General features: G+C 35.7%; 2 protein-coding genes and 1 pseudogene across 3 annotated transcripts; all 3 read left to right on the forward strand.

The window, feature by feature from the left end:
• The first annotated feature begins 2,295 nt into the window (after nucleotides 1-2,295).
• Nucleotides 2,296-3,775, forward strand: LOC140832029 (F-box/kelch-repeat protein SKIP25-like). The gene has a single exon (XM_073195792.1). The coding sequence runs from the start codon at nucleotides 2,380-2,382 to the stop codon at nucleotides 3,604-3,606; it is 1,227 nt and encodes a 408-aa protein (XP_073051893.1). The 5' UTR covers nucleotides 2,296-2,379; the 3' UTR covers nucleotides 3,607-3,775.
• Nucleotides 3,776-6,164: 2,389 nt separating this feature from the next.
• LOC140831544 (uncharacterized) lies at nucleotides 6,165-7,057 on the forward strand. Of its 2 annotated transcripts, XM_073195291.1 has the most exons (3): nucleotides 6,165-6,315; nucleotides 6,529-6,739; nucleotides 6,800-7,057. In XM_073195291.1, the coding sequence occupies exons 1-3, from the start codon at nucleotides 6,229-6,231 to the stop codon at nucleotides 6,892-6,894; spliced, it is 393 nt and encodes a 130-aa protein (XP_073051392.1). In that variant the 5' UTR covers nucleotides 6,165-6,228; the 3' UTR covers nucleotides 6,895-7,057. The 2 variants fall into 2 exon arrangements, with proteins under 2 accessions (XP_073051392.1, XP_073051391.1); XM_073195290.1 differs by having other exon boundaries at nucleotides 6,529-7,057.
• A 4,378-nt stretch (nucleotides 7,058-11,435) lies between these two features.
• Nucleotides 11,436-14,764, forward strand: LOC140832030 (uncharacterized; annotated as a pseudogene).
• Nucleotides 14,765-14,801: the final 37 nt, after the last annotated feature.

A 14,801-nucleotide genomic window follows, 5' to 3' on the forward strand; every position in this document is an offset into this window, starting at 1 on the left:
AAAGTACGTACATTTTTAGATGTTTTTATTTGATGTGACCACGTGATATTTCTTTGATGACTTAGTTTCATAGGTATATTTTTGTAATAATTGGACATTCCCGGAGTATTTGTACATAAATTTCGATCTATAAACAAAATTATTTTTACACGAAAAGATCAACAAAAGATCAGCTCTAGCAATAAACTGGCTTGCAAGTTAACAAACATGTTCGTTAGCATAGGTTATGGTCATTGCTCATGAGATTATGTCTTTTGAACTCAAGCTAGGAAAATCCTTAGCTTGATCGAATTCAAATCTAACAAACTCGGAAGCAACTATCAGTAGTTGATTTGTCTTGAACGTCTACAACCGAGCGTATATAAATTGTCATCGCATCCTGTCCGAATTTTATTTTAAATTTTTTTATTTATTAGGTTTGTGATGATTTTTTATTAATTTAATAATAGTTCGAATGGCTGAATTTAAAAAAAAAATAAATGAATTTATATTTTAAAATTTTAGCTCGGATGGATTAGTAATTATGACTCTGCCATCGATCACGTCTGAATTTAGACAGAAAACAAACAAAAAAAGGAAAACTATCCTCTCTTGTAGAATGAGTGGATACGTGCGTTGTTGCGTTGTAATTAAATTTTAGTTTATCTATCAATATGCGGAATATAAATATAGCCTTTAATTGTTCTTCTCCTCTACAGCTTTTCACATTTATTATTCTGTCATGCCCTCGCCCTTTTTTGTCCCCAATTGATTGCAAAAGTCCAACTTGGACTTTCTTATTCAAATATACGTATGGTAAAATTACGGGGTTGCCCCTAGCTTGCTGTTTCGTGATATTCTAGCAAGAGCAAAAAAATATGCTATGTCCGAACTAAAATTTTAAATTTAAAAATCTTTTAATTTTTAAATTGATCTACTTAAGTTAATATTATTTTATTTCAATATTATACAAAATTTACATATAATTTTTTAAAAAAAAAAATGAAGCAAGCCTGTGTACAAAGCATGTGTCTCCGCCTCTGATTCCAGCAAATCTCACATTGCCACGTGGTTGGGCAGTTAAGATTACCACAGAGTGATATAGTCGAGAAGTTCCATTAACCTCAGCAAAAAAAAAAAAAAAAATCACTTCTTCTTCTCGAATTGGCATGAGTTTTAATTTTTGGCTGCTTATTTATAAAACTAAAATGAAACTAGACGTGATCGCGGTTTGAGGTTTAGGTCATAATTCCAAGATATGACGTAATTAATTATATTCCCACATAATTTGCATGTTAACATAAAGCCCTGATCGAGAATATTGATTTGTTTTAGATAAAGATACTACGTGTTTTGAATGAGTAGAAATAACAAATTTCAGATTTTCAGTTTTAAAATTTGTATTTATTTTTAAAATATAACGAGAGTATTTTATCATCGTACCTTTATTATTTAAGTAGATATCTTGTGAGACGATCTCACGAATATTTATCAGTGAGATCGGTTAACTCTATCGATATTCACAATGAAAAGTAATATCTTAGCATAAAAAATAATATTTTTCGTTGATGACCAAAATATTTAAAAACTCAAGCAAGAATACGAAGTTCGTGAGTGTATAAATATTCAACTCAAACTTCTTTATATTTATTTATTGAAATAAAGTTTAAAAAACATTTTTTTAGTTAAGAGGCTTGATTATAACTACGAGAAAATATAATAATAAAAAAATACATATTTAAAAATCAAAGGGGCGGAATAATCAATAGCAGAAAAGGAGGGATCAAAAACCGATGGGTGCTAGTATCCAACTTTTGCCTTTTAATCTTGACCTGAAAGACATTATTGCCCACTTGTTGGCTTTCCCTTCCAAACAAACCTACATTAATGATTCTACTTTCTAAATCCACACCACCCTGCACCCCTTTATGGATTGCATATCCTCATTTATAAATTAAAAAAAATTAAAATTATTTATATAATATGTACATATACATCTTAAACATCTTATTAAATATCATTTTCCCATACACAATTTTCTCTGATTTTTTTACATATCCAATATTAATCTTTACTGCTTATAGTCCATCTTGTTTTAAGTTGTTTTGCATCAAATTCTAGTTCAACTCAAAAAAAATTACTTAAACCTAATTTTTCAGTCCAAAGTACTTGGTCATTACATTACATTTTAAACAATATACAATGTCAAAAAATGTCACCTTAAAAATCATAATTTTTTTTAATATATTTAAATAATAAAACTATTACACAATAGATTGATTTCTCACCCTCCACGAACCCGATTCTGGAATATACCCCACCCACCCAAACCACCCACCTCCTCTTTAAAGCTGCTATGACTCCATTCCCCAAAGGGCCTCTGCTCTTCTCTCACCTCAGATGAGAACTCTCTCATCTACAATTCTTGACTTTCCGACCACCACCACCACTTCCTTCACTTCCGCTGGCAGATCCTCGGCCAAAAGACCTAAACTCCGCCATCTCCTGAAGACGGAGAAGGAAGAGGATCACAACCACCACATCCAGCAGCAGGCTCTCCTCCCTGATCTCCCCGATCACATAGCTCAACTCTGTCTTTCTCTCGTTCCCCCTTCTACTCTCTACTCCGTCTGCCATTCTTGGAGGCAACTCATCTACGATCCATCTTTTCCCCCATTTCTTTCTCTCTACGCTCTCTTTGAAACAACAGAAACCCAACCGCAGGCTTTAAATTCCTTCAAGTTCTGTTCCTTTGATCCCATCTCGTGTGATTGGAAACACTTGCCTCCGCCTCCACCTGGATTGGATTCTCGCTTCCTCCTGCGACACCCTTCCTTTATTTCACGTAAGCTTCCCATCCAATCAGTTGCCGTCTCTGGCAAACTCATATTTCTAGCCGCCACTGCTGATCAACTCCAGCCTGCTTTATCCAAACCCCTAATATTCGACCCCATCACGAAACAGTGGGCACAAGGCCCCTCAATTCTCAAACCTCGTCGATGGTGCGCTGCCGGAGCTTCACGCACCACCGTTTTTGTTGCGAGTGGGATCGGGTCCCACTACAACACCGACGTTGCGAGGTCTGTGGACAAATGGGACCTAAATTTTCAGTCTGACAAACAAGAATGGAGATGGGAAAAGATGAGGAATCTTAAAGATGGGAAGTTCAGTCGCGATGCGATCGAAGCCGTTGGATGGAGAGGAAAATTATGCATGGTGAACGTGAAAGGCGATGCAGCCAAGGATGGTACAATATACGACGTTGAAACGGATTCTTGGCAGGATATGCCGGAGGGGATGCTGGCTGGGTGGCGTGGCCCAGCTGCGGCGATGGAGGAAGAGACGATATACGTGGTGGATGAATCAAAAGGATCATTGAAAAGGTACGATCAATTCAGGGACTCGTGGGCGGAGGTGGTGGAAAATGAAATGCTCAAAGGGGCTCAGCAAATCGCGGTGGCACGGGGGAAAGTGTGTGTGCTCCGTGCTGATGGCGGCGGAATCGTGGTGGTGGACGTAGCAGCTTCGCCGGCCAGGCTGTGTGTTGTGGATGCTCCGCCGGGTTTACAAGGAGTGGCGATTCATATCTTGCCCAGATTGAGCCACCAAGAAATTCAAACCAAGTGAAGAGTTTATTCTATGCAGAAATCGGAGTACACTAATTTTGTTACTTTGGGTAAAGTTCGCTTCTTTCATATAGGTTTTTTGTTTCCCTTTTCTTGTTTACAAATGTTTGACAAACATGTTTTCGTGGTTCTTCGATCAATTTCGTATCAAAATAGGAAAAAATAAATAAAGTTTTTTAGTTTATATAATTAAATTTCAATAATTAAGTAAGATTTATTGTTGTTATTATATTATTCTATTGTGTGGATGGCCTTCCTTTGGAAAAAAAAATATCTGTGATTTTTTCTGGTCAATAAAAATTTAGTGGATTTTATTTTAATTAATAAGTAAGTAAATGTGTTTGCATGTGGAAGGGATTTTGTTTTAAATAATAATTAAGTAAATGTGTTTGCATGTGGAAGAGATCAATTAAAGTAGTCGGCTGGATCGAGCTAAACGACAGAAGACAACTTTTCAACTCAATTCAATTTTTTAATATAATCGAATCTTTATATTCTGGAGTTTTATGATTTTTTTTATATATACTGTTTTTTTAAATAATTTTTTTTTAACAATCACCAATTTAAGTTTTTTTTTTTTAAACATGAAATCAGATTTTCAGAATGATCAATCAAGTTTTTTTTACGAAGAGACATAAAAGAACCTGGACAAAAATCCTTGAACTCCAATAGAGTATCTATCGATACAAGAACAGGAGTTTACTTGTTTTGAAAGATTATTACAAAATACTTTTATCATATGCAAATAGCTAGCTTTATAAAAACCTTCCGAAAGGGTAACAAACAACGTCAACGACTTATAATTAGTACACTGTCTTAAGGGGTCACAAATTTTTATAAAAATATAGATGAAGGCAAATACAAGTTACTACGATCCGATCGTGTTCATAACATCTCATCATTAACGATCAGTTTGTAAGAATTTCAACTCTAAAATCAATCGCCGTCGCAACACTGAAGTGTGTTTGACCCAAAAAAATCATGCATTGATTTTGAATTTTCCCACTACATATGCTTTATTTTATAAATCATTTAGAATTTGAGTTAGCACTTGAAGAGACAATTAAATAAATAATATTTGTAACATATGCATAAGCTTATGATCTTGATATCCAAACATTCGAGACGGTTAAATCTTGCCTATATTTACAATTAAAAGTAATTTTTTCATAGGTGACTCAAATAAAATATATATTTGTCTCACAAAATCGATATGTGAGAGACCTTTTCACATGATCAGTTTTTGTGAGATATCAAACATTTACGATTAATTACCGAAAGTAAGATTTAACATTATTGCATCATTTCATGTTTGGTCTTTCTATTTATAATCGCATTCTTCATCATCTAATCTTATGAGTTTTGTTTCCTAAACTACCCATTATTTTTATTACAGTATAACACGTTCAAATTTTGATATTTTCAAATACTAATATTTTTATGCACGACTACCCCGGACATATGGAGGACTCGAGTAATACTGCTAATTATATCAATGAGAGATAATTAAATTTAATTATATTGATCAACTTCTATTTGATTTCGGCGAACCTTTATTTAAAGTTACAATTATCCCTTAACTATATAACTTTATTACTATTACTTTTTCGCCTAAAAAAAAATTCAATTATTTCTTTATTTATATTTTAAAAGTTTAGATAATCTATCATTTTTAGTACGTCCTTTTCATTTGTAAACCAGAAATTTGTCCAATAATGATCATATGTATTAAAAATCTTCTTGTGCGTCCTTTTCATCTTTTAAACCATAAATTTGTCCAATAATGATATAAAGTATTTGAAATTATAAATTTTCAAAAAATCTCAATCTCAACAATAACATTACATATCGAATTTTAATTTTAGACCCACTCCAATTAATTAATAATTAATCCAAAAACTTAAATTATAGGTGGACATCAGCGTTTGTATGAAAGTATAACGACAAAAATTTGTGTGAGACGGACTCACGGGTTGTATTTGTGAGACATATCTTTTATTTGGGTAATCAATGAAAAAGTATTATTTTTTTATGCTAAGAGTATTAATTTTTATTGTGAATATGAGTAAGGTTGACCCGTCTCACAGATTATGATCCGTGAGACGGTCTCACATGAGACTCACTCGTGTATAATAATAGGTAGACCTCATCTTAACATAACGATTAATGTATAAAAGATCAGATCTCACACACACACACACACACACACACTATATATATATATATATATATATATATATATATATATATAATATGCCAAATCAATCAATAATTGTATGTTAACACAACAAAAGTAAAGTAGACGAGTTCTTTTAGTGGAAACAATGCGCAGGCTAGACGACCTTATTTTCTTTGTAAAAATTAATTACACGTGGCTCCAGCCTCCACCATCTGTTACAATTTCAAATACATAAATGATACCTCACACTGCCTGAAGGACACGAGGCAGAGCGTGACATATATGTTCCTATCTCTATCCTCTTACGTGTCCAATAATAAAGATATATCTGGGAATTTTTTTATGTTATCTCGTCAATCTCTTGAAATCTATATATATGTATACTAACTTACATTTACTTAAACAAATCAGTGATAAAATAATTTTGTACGTAGCAAAGGAAAGATGCATTCTGTGAAACAAAAGGTAAGTGACGCTGCCGCAGCTGCCAAGGAGCATGTCGACGTCCTTAAAGCCAAAGCTGGAGAGAAGGTACATCTTAGCTTAAGAATTGAATCAATTTGATAGAGAAGTATTTTACTAATCAAGCAAGATTTTTTCAAGTAAGGATTGAATGAAATCCTAATGCATGTTTTGGAGATAATATATGTTATAGAACTTGTAAGTTTGGGGCGGGGTTTTAACGACAGAATTTATATATTTTTTCCATTACTCGAGATGAAATTTTTGTGATATATATTGTAGGCGGAGATATCTACGGCAAAAACGAAGGAAGGGAAAGAGATTGCTAAAGAACGGAGAAAAGCGAAGGAGGCTGAGGCCAATATGAGGCTGCACGAAGCCAAGGCTCGGCATGCGGCCGAGAAATTGCAAGGAAAGCAACACGGGCTTTTTGGTCATAACCACCACGGCGCAGGTACGGCTGCGGTGAAGCACGGCCATAATCATCCCACAGGTGCCACTGTCCCAACGTCGAATGCTACGGCTCCTGGCTATGGTCATTATAATCAAACAGGTTCGACTGTTCCACCGGCGAATGTTGCAGCTCCGACCCATAACCCTCTTGGCGGCCACCGCCGCCACAACCACCATCACATGGGCTTGAAATGAAGTTATTACATGGGAGGAAGATCTATAATTTACATTTAGTGTGTTGCTCATTTTTCTTTTGATTTTCTTTGGCTTGTTTATGTTAAAGGTTTGTGTGATCAATGAATGTATCAGGATTGACATCTTACACTTAAATTTCAGTAAATCTCAAAGTTTGATAATCTGTACGTGTTGGATATTGCTAAAAATATGTAAAGTCGTCAGTCAGCTTGATTCCTATATAATTTCTTAATTAGTATCAGAGATTTTTAAAGTAAGGAGACCGTCAGCTTTTTAAACAGAAAATAATTGAAGAATAGGGCGTATTGAATCAGATGATATATAAAAAGTCATATGTTTGATTGGAATACGCTGTTAATTCAATTAAATGGAAAAGGCCAATCGAAAAAGATTTTATATTTGAATAAACCTATGAAAAAAGAATCTCATATCCAAATAATGTAACTGGGATGATAGATGATAAATTGACTTTTTTTAAAAAAAATTATCCATAAATTTTAGAAAAGGAAATACGAATAACTTGGTGAAAAAAGATTAAAATAAAAAAATACGAATTATATGATTAAAAATGAAAATTTATCATAACAGGACCAAAAATAAAATATAAATTGAAAATCTATGTATATTTATTGTTAACCGGATCAAAATAAATAAAAATACAAATTATTTGACAAAAAAGTAATTATTTCATTCTAATATCATATACTTGAATCTATTGAAAATTTAGTGTGTACTTATACATTACTCTGTGATGAATAACATTCAAAACATTTATGTGCACTAATTTAGTAATTAGCCCAATTAAATATTTCTTTTAGAAAAAGAAGAAGAGCAAATAGGAGATATTAGTCTAGGACCCAATTTATTGTACAGCTACAGCATTTTCACTAGGGTTACGTTTGGTACGTGTGATGGATAAATAAATGATTAATAATATAAAGATTAAAAAGTAGAGATAGTGATAAATAACATGATGGGATAAAATTTACGGTGTTTGGAATGATTTTAATATTACGTATTAATTTTGTACATTAACATAAAATGACCAAAACATCCCCACATTTGTGTCATTAATAATTTATTTTTTCATCTGTAATTTTCTTGGTTCAAAGACCACCACCAAAACCACCACCACCTCTGAATCCACCACCACCACCGAGACCTCCACCTCCACCCAATCGGCGCAAAAGACATGGGATTGTATTGAAATTGAGAGATCGGCGCTGAGAACATGGATGATATCTTGGACTTGATGAAGGAGAGAGAAAGAGATATTTGAACTTGATGTTACATCATTCTCACTATATTTTCATTTGTTGTCACTGAAGCTGTCTCTTATTCTTGATGAGATCTTAGCAAACACTTCCTCCCTTCGGAGGTGGTTCGCGTACAGCATCCACAGGGAAAGACTCAGCATGACTCCTACTGATATAAGTGCTAATCCAACATTTACAAGGCGAAGATTGTGCTCCAATGGAGGACAATAGTATGTGGTGATGTTTCTGAAAGTATCTCTTACAAAATTACAGTTTTGTGGTGATGAAGGAGAGAGAAAGGGTATTATGGTAAAATTTATTTTAATCAATACATGGGATAAATTTTCACACCTAAACTATCAGTATTATTTATCCAACAAATTATAGCTACAGTGCGGGCTTTTTCTTATTTCACGGGCCCATATATTTGATAAAAAACCAACCAAACATTGGATATATGATGATTGTTAACTTATCATGGGCTAATCCTATCTACCAAACATAGCCTAAGAACTTGCATACGCGTGTGTTACCTTCAGCAAAATTCGGCCCACAAAGCCCAATCACATTTGGTCAATCATTTTTTCTAAATTTTATATTTATTACCTAGGTTCTATTATCCGTAGGGAAATTGTTCACTTTACAAATTGGGTAAAAATAATTTGAAAAACTATGTCCAACAGAGTAACATATACCAATTTGTAAAAATATATATGTTACTCTATTGGACATAGGTTTTCAAATTATTTTTAAATTTTTTTACCCAAACGATAAATTTAGGATTTACTTGCGTCGGATATATTATTGCCAATATATTTGATTGTTCGAAAAAAATGAAGTCTCCTAATTTATATAAATATAATGATGTACTTGATAGTCTATCATATATGTGGTAAACTAATTTGAATACACATATATTTTATTCAGTGATAAATTTCTAATGCCTTTTTCTTGGAAAACAAAAGAAACAAGTTTTGGAATAGAATAGTTACAACTTTTATATTTTTGCTGCTAATTTTGATGGGACATTTTGTGGAAAATGTGCAATAATATAGGCGGAGAAATCTGCGGCAAGTAATAAGGAAGACAAAGAAGTGGCCAAGAAACGGAAGAAAGCGAAAGAAGGTGAAGCCACAATGAGGAAGCATGAAGACAAGGCTGGGAATGCGGCCGAGCATTGGCAGGGAAAGCAACAAGTCAACAACGGTGCAAGTGCGGCGCCGGTGAAATTCAGCCTGAATTTCATTCCCTTTTTTTACTTGGATTCAGGGATCAGAAGAATTTTGCCCGCTTCTTGCACCTCGAGATTGAGTCCTTGTTTCGTACGTAGGATCGTGTTTACTGAGTAATTGTTTACTTTATAGCTGAATAAATTATCTCATTTCAATCATATCACTTAAAATACTGCAATGCTTCTTCCCACCACACGTTTCGCAAGGACTTCGGACACCCCTTTTCATTTTAAATGCAGCCTATTATTCGCGGCAGCTTAGCTCTTATTTCTGATCTAAAATTCTCTAAATTCTTGCATTCAATTCTTGATTGTCTTTAAGCAAGCAGAATGCCCCTGGCCATGCTTTGATGGATCTAAAAAATTCAGGAAGGGTGGTGAGATGGGATGAGAGAGGGGGCAAGGCACGAAGACTTGATAAATGTCGAGAGTGGGCACTAACTTGTTTTTTCATAATATACGTACCGGATAAAGAACATTTTGGCTGCTGGTGTAGCCGATCCTCATGATATCTGGCACAAAAGTAAACTCGACATACTTAAATGTTCCGGTTCTCCACTCGAAATAATGCAAGGTTATTGCCATGACCACAAGCTCTCTATATATCGTGAAAACGTTTCTATATAGATAAGCATTATTTCCCTAACTTCAAACCTAGGACGGAAAGAGAAATTTCGGGAAAAATTGGCTGCTATCTTGCATCAGATGACTTTTGTTTCTCACCAAGAACACTTTTCAGGTCTCCGAGCAGAGTTTCTTTATTAGTTGTCCGAAATAGGCTCCTCCAATTCAAGAGGATCCTTCATCAACTCGTGCTATGCTCACTGCCAAACTGAAATGCTAGAAACATGGCTGAGTGCTGGCTCTCCGGCATGAAACGACAAGGTTAAATAGATTCATCACGAGTTTCGTTACTTGTTTACCCCTTGTTTTTAACTTGAGTGAGCTAAGATTCGTTGACTGGGAGATTGGTTTTATGACAGAAGCCCATTTCAGAAGATTGAGTGTCCTTACCCATGCGACAAAACTTGTCATAACCGTGTTTCGATTCATCCGCTGGTATAAATATATAGAACCCGATACAGGTATTCTTGGAGTTTGAAGAAAAAGATTGATTGCATATATATTGAAGAAAAAAGAAGTCAGGTCTGTACGATTCTTTCCAAGGCATTCAAATAAGAGAAAGATGCAATACAGATGCAGAGAAACTCTGTGCTTGGGATGGTTCATACTTGCAGCATTATACAATAATATCAATCTAAGATAATCAACGTAACGTCCCGTGTAAAAGTAAGCGCGACTTTTTAGAGAAACTGTTTTATATTATGGATAATAATGGAGTCCATCAATTATATCTGTGATCGATTTTTTAAAAATATATTAATTTTCAAATAACAGACTCATAGTCACGAAGGAAAATAACTGTATATTAATGCATGCTTGTGTTAAAGCTTCCATCTCCCCGAAGGAAATGCCGATTAATGAGATAAAGATGACATGCATATGAGTTATGCTTTAATTATATGAGTATTTCTCTTGTGAAACAGTTTCACGAATCTTTATCTGTAAGAACAGAAAAAGTAATTTTTACATGGAAGACCCGAATAAGAGATCTGTTTCACAAAATACTTCCAATCTTAACATGATATCAGAGCCGGGTTCCATCGTTATGTGTTGGACTGCCTATAATTAGGCCACTCGTTCTGCCCATAATAGGGTCATTTGTAAACTCCACGCTCCAGATGTTCATTCCTGGGCGTGAGAGGGGTGTGTTAATTGTCTCACATCGGTTGAATAAATAACTTTGAATGGTATATATGGCATTGGACAATCCTCTCCCTTGAGCTAGCTTTTGGGGTTGAGTTAGGTTCAAGTTCCATTCTTAACCGTCACACACAAATTTTTGCCTAATTATATATACATATGTATTTTTACATGTATATATTCGTAGACATACAAAATACGAAACAATCGTATAATTCCAAAATCTAGAATTAAAATATCTTATACATACCGAATATTGGAAACCAGTGAATTCATATATATCTAAGAAAAGAAAAAAGACACGCTAGGAGAAACAAAGAGAGCCCCAATCCCAGTTTTGGGCTATGCCAGCTCAACAGTGCTGTTTTCGATTTCAATGGCTTTGAATTTGAAAATGGGTTGAATTCCTCGTGGCCCCCATATCCTTTGTCGCCATGCATCTTCTCCCCCATCTCTGCCTCTGCACACACATGGCGTCCGACCATTTTTCAATTTTGAATCCCCAAAATACTGCCATATTTCACGTCATTATTGCCACTGACTCCTTGCTTGCACAATCATTAACCAAAGCGTACACCACCGTTTTCTTTCTTTAAATTGCAGTTATTTTGTTTTAAAAAAAGTGAAGCCTTGGATCTGAATCTTTGTGCGGGAACTGATCTAGATGGCAAAGCAACTTATTTGAATGGAGAGTGTAGTTTAAAGGTTGAGCTGAGATGGGGTTAAGCGGTAGTAAGTGTAATGCACCTGCCGCTTCGTCGCCGTCATCTGGAGCTGTTGTACGTAGGAACCGGTCCACCAGATGCAGACTGTTGAAATCTTCTTGCCTCCGAAATCGCTTCGATGATGATGATGAAACCCAGGTTGCTAGATCAAATCAAAAGATTTTACTTTTTATTGGTTTTTTTGTTTGTTTTGTTTCAGCAATCCGATTTGTGTTCGGATTAATTATCAGTAATGCGCGTGTACATGGGTTGTCTTCTTTGGGGTTTTGAGGGACTTTTTTGGGAAAATGGTTATTTTATAGCTGCATATACTCTGAAGGAATGGTGCATTAAAATGTTTCACCTTATCAATTAGTCTTACAATATTACATTTTAGATCAAGATTCAATCTTTTATCGAGTCTCCTGTGTACGTCTACTTGTATGTGGTTATTTTTGTGAAACAGAGTGATGGGATCAACTTCTTAGGGCCTAGATTCAATCACTTTCGCTGAAATGCCGCCTTTTTCTGTAAGAATCTTTCATGCTTATGCTAATTCATCCCTCAGGTATCTGATTGCCTCGGTGAAGAGAATGGAAATACTGTCTGTTGTCCAACTGAGTCGAAAACAGTTTCTTCTCCAGTTTCCGCTGAAATTTACAGGAAAGATATAGCTGACCAAAATGATCCCACGAACTGCATTACCTCTGACGTCGAGCTCGATGAGTGGGGTGAATCAGGTTTCACCGATTCTGTGTCTAGGGAACATAATGCATCTCGAGTGCTGTCCTCTCAGTCACTTAATCCTACCAGTCGTTTCCTTTCTCGCTTCAATTTCTATCCTGGAAACTTAAGCTTCCGGCTGAGCCGGGCAAAAAGTTTGGGCTTGTCAAATCCTTATCCCACTACTTCTACGACTGTCGCAATTTTGAATGACGAAGAGGAGCGAGAAGATCCCTCAGTTAGTGCGGTTCATAGACGAATCAGGTCACGAGGTTGCAAAATCTTTCCTACGTGTTTTAATAATAGACCTTTCAGAATGAGACGTGGGCATTGTCCATCTAGTGATTTGCGTTTCGGCCCATTTGATTCTGATTGTTTCGATAATTTGCAAGATAATCAAAGGATGAATTCTAGACATGATATGTTGATCAATAGAGGTGATGCAAGAATAGACTGCACTCTGAATTTATTTTCTCCTATAAACAATAGCAACCCAGATGCTGCTGGACTAAGAAGTTCCAACAGACGAATTGCTGCTCGGGAACGAATAGATCGTAACATTCGATTCAGCAGGACGTTAAGTGTTGGAAGGCTTCGTGATAGAGTCCTTCGCAGATCACTTGTTCCTGATTTAGATCTATATCGTTTTCAACAAGATGAAGAAGTGAGACATAGTAGTCAAGTTACTGAGAGACAAGATTCAGGTGATACACCAGGGGAAGTGGTGGCCTACTGGAAATGATATTAGTCTGCCGGTTTCTTCTGGTAATGCCTTATCAAACATGTCAATATCCTTTTATGGTACTCAAAATCAAGAATTTGAAATCCCACGAGCTAGGGACACTGGATACCATGATGTCGGGGAGCATCGATCAAATTTCATTGAACGTAGAAGAAGAATAAGATCTCAGGTAGTTAACGTCCCTGCTTATTACTGAACCGCAAAAGCAAATTGTGAATGATACAAGTCGCTGTAACATATCTCTTGTCTTAGGTACGGGCACTTCAACGACTAGGAAGCCGTTTAGAGAATATATCTGGCCATGACAGGTCTTGCATCTTATCTGGTCAGCATCTAGGTGGTCGTTGCACTTGTCGCGTTGCTGCTCGAGAGGTTAGTTCAAATGATGAAGCTACTGCAAGGGCTAGCATATCTAGAATCGGGATGTTAGCAGAGGCTTTATTCGAGGTAATGTCACTAGTCTATTTTCGCACGGCCTAGTTATCTTTTAGCCTGACTGCTACAAAGGTGAATCTTTACAAATTTTAATCAGGTTCTCGATGAAATTCACCAACAATCTGTTGCCTTATCCACTCGGCATACCGCATCTTCGATGGCATCCATTCCAGCACCTGACGAAGTGGTGGAGTCACTACCTTTGAAGATATTTAGCAAATTGAAAAGGAAGCCAAGTGATGAAGTTGCACAGTGAGCAATCAATTGAATACAAAGTTTCTTGAAAATATGGAAATCATGCATTTCTTTGCGGGACATAATAACATTTCCTTATCCATCTTAATTTCCCTTGCTCCTTAAATCTTAACAGATGTTACATATGCCTTGTTGAATACGAGGATGGAGATAGGATGAGGATATTGCCTTGCCATCACGAATTCCATAGAGCATGTGTGGATAAATGGCTCAAAGAAATTCACAGGTGTTTTTTCTTAGCTTTATTATGTTTATTTACCTTTCGTGTTAACTGTTAAAAGGCCAAAAACTTTTTGGAAAAAATCACGTATTACCTGACCTACCTGTTCAATAATTTCAGGGTTTGCCCTCTTTGTCGAGGGGACATTTGCAGACTCGACTCCTCGACCACATGAGGTGTATCACATATAATATTGCTGCCCTCCATGGTCGAAGAACTTCAACGCTTTTTTTGTGAAGTTCGCTGTCTTTATTATGTTCAAGTCAATACTGTGGCTTCTGAGTTCATTTTTTCTTTCAGCATTAGGTTGTGTAATGCTTTTAAGTTTTTATCAAAATTGTTTTGGCTAAACGTAATCATGGTGAATACCTTGCTGCTGGGAAGTATCGCCAATACTCCATCGCTCATGACATGTATTTGATCCATATTTGGTGCCTTTATTTTCGCTTGATTTGCTACTGGATCTCGTTAGTTAATGAGGGTGCGTTTCTATGAATTTTTTAATCCGATTATTCGAGTTCACAAGCTCGTTGCTCGTGACCAATTTTTTTTTTCAATACAGACAACCCCTCTTGCA

The sequence above is a fragment of the Primulina eburnea genome, chromosome 5 (genome assembly GCF_022965805.1).
Source record: "Primulina eburnea isolate SZY01 chromosome 5, ASM2296580v1, whole genome shotgun sequence".
Taxonomy (NCBI): Eukaryota; Viridiplantae; Streptophyta; class Magnoliopsida; order Lamiales; family Gesneriaceae; genus Primulina; species Primulina eburnea.

Bases quoted from the DNA above. Each gene is read 5' to 3' on its own strand.
- LOC140831544 (XM_073195290.1), top strand. From the start codon at position 6,229: ATGCATTCTGTGAAACAAAAGGTAAGTGACGCTGCCGCAGCTGCCAAG. The intron at 6,316-6,528 runs GTACATCTTAGC...TATATATTGTAG, and splicing joins AAGCCAAAGCTGGAGAGAAG to GCGGAGATATCTACGGCAAA.
- LOC140832029 (XM_073195792.1), top strand. From the start codon at position 2,380: ATGAGAACTCTCTCATCTACAATTCTTGACTTTCCGACCACCACCACC.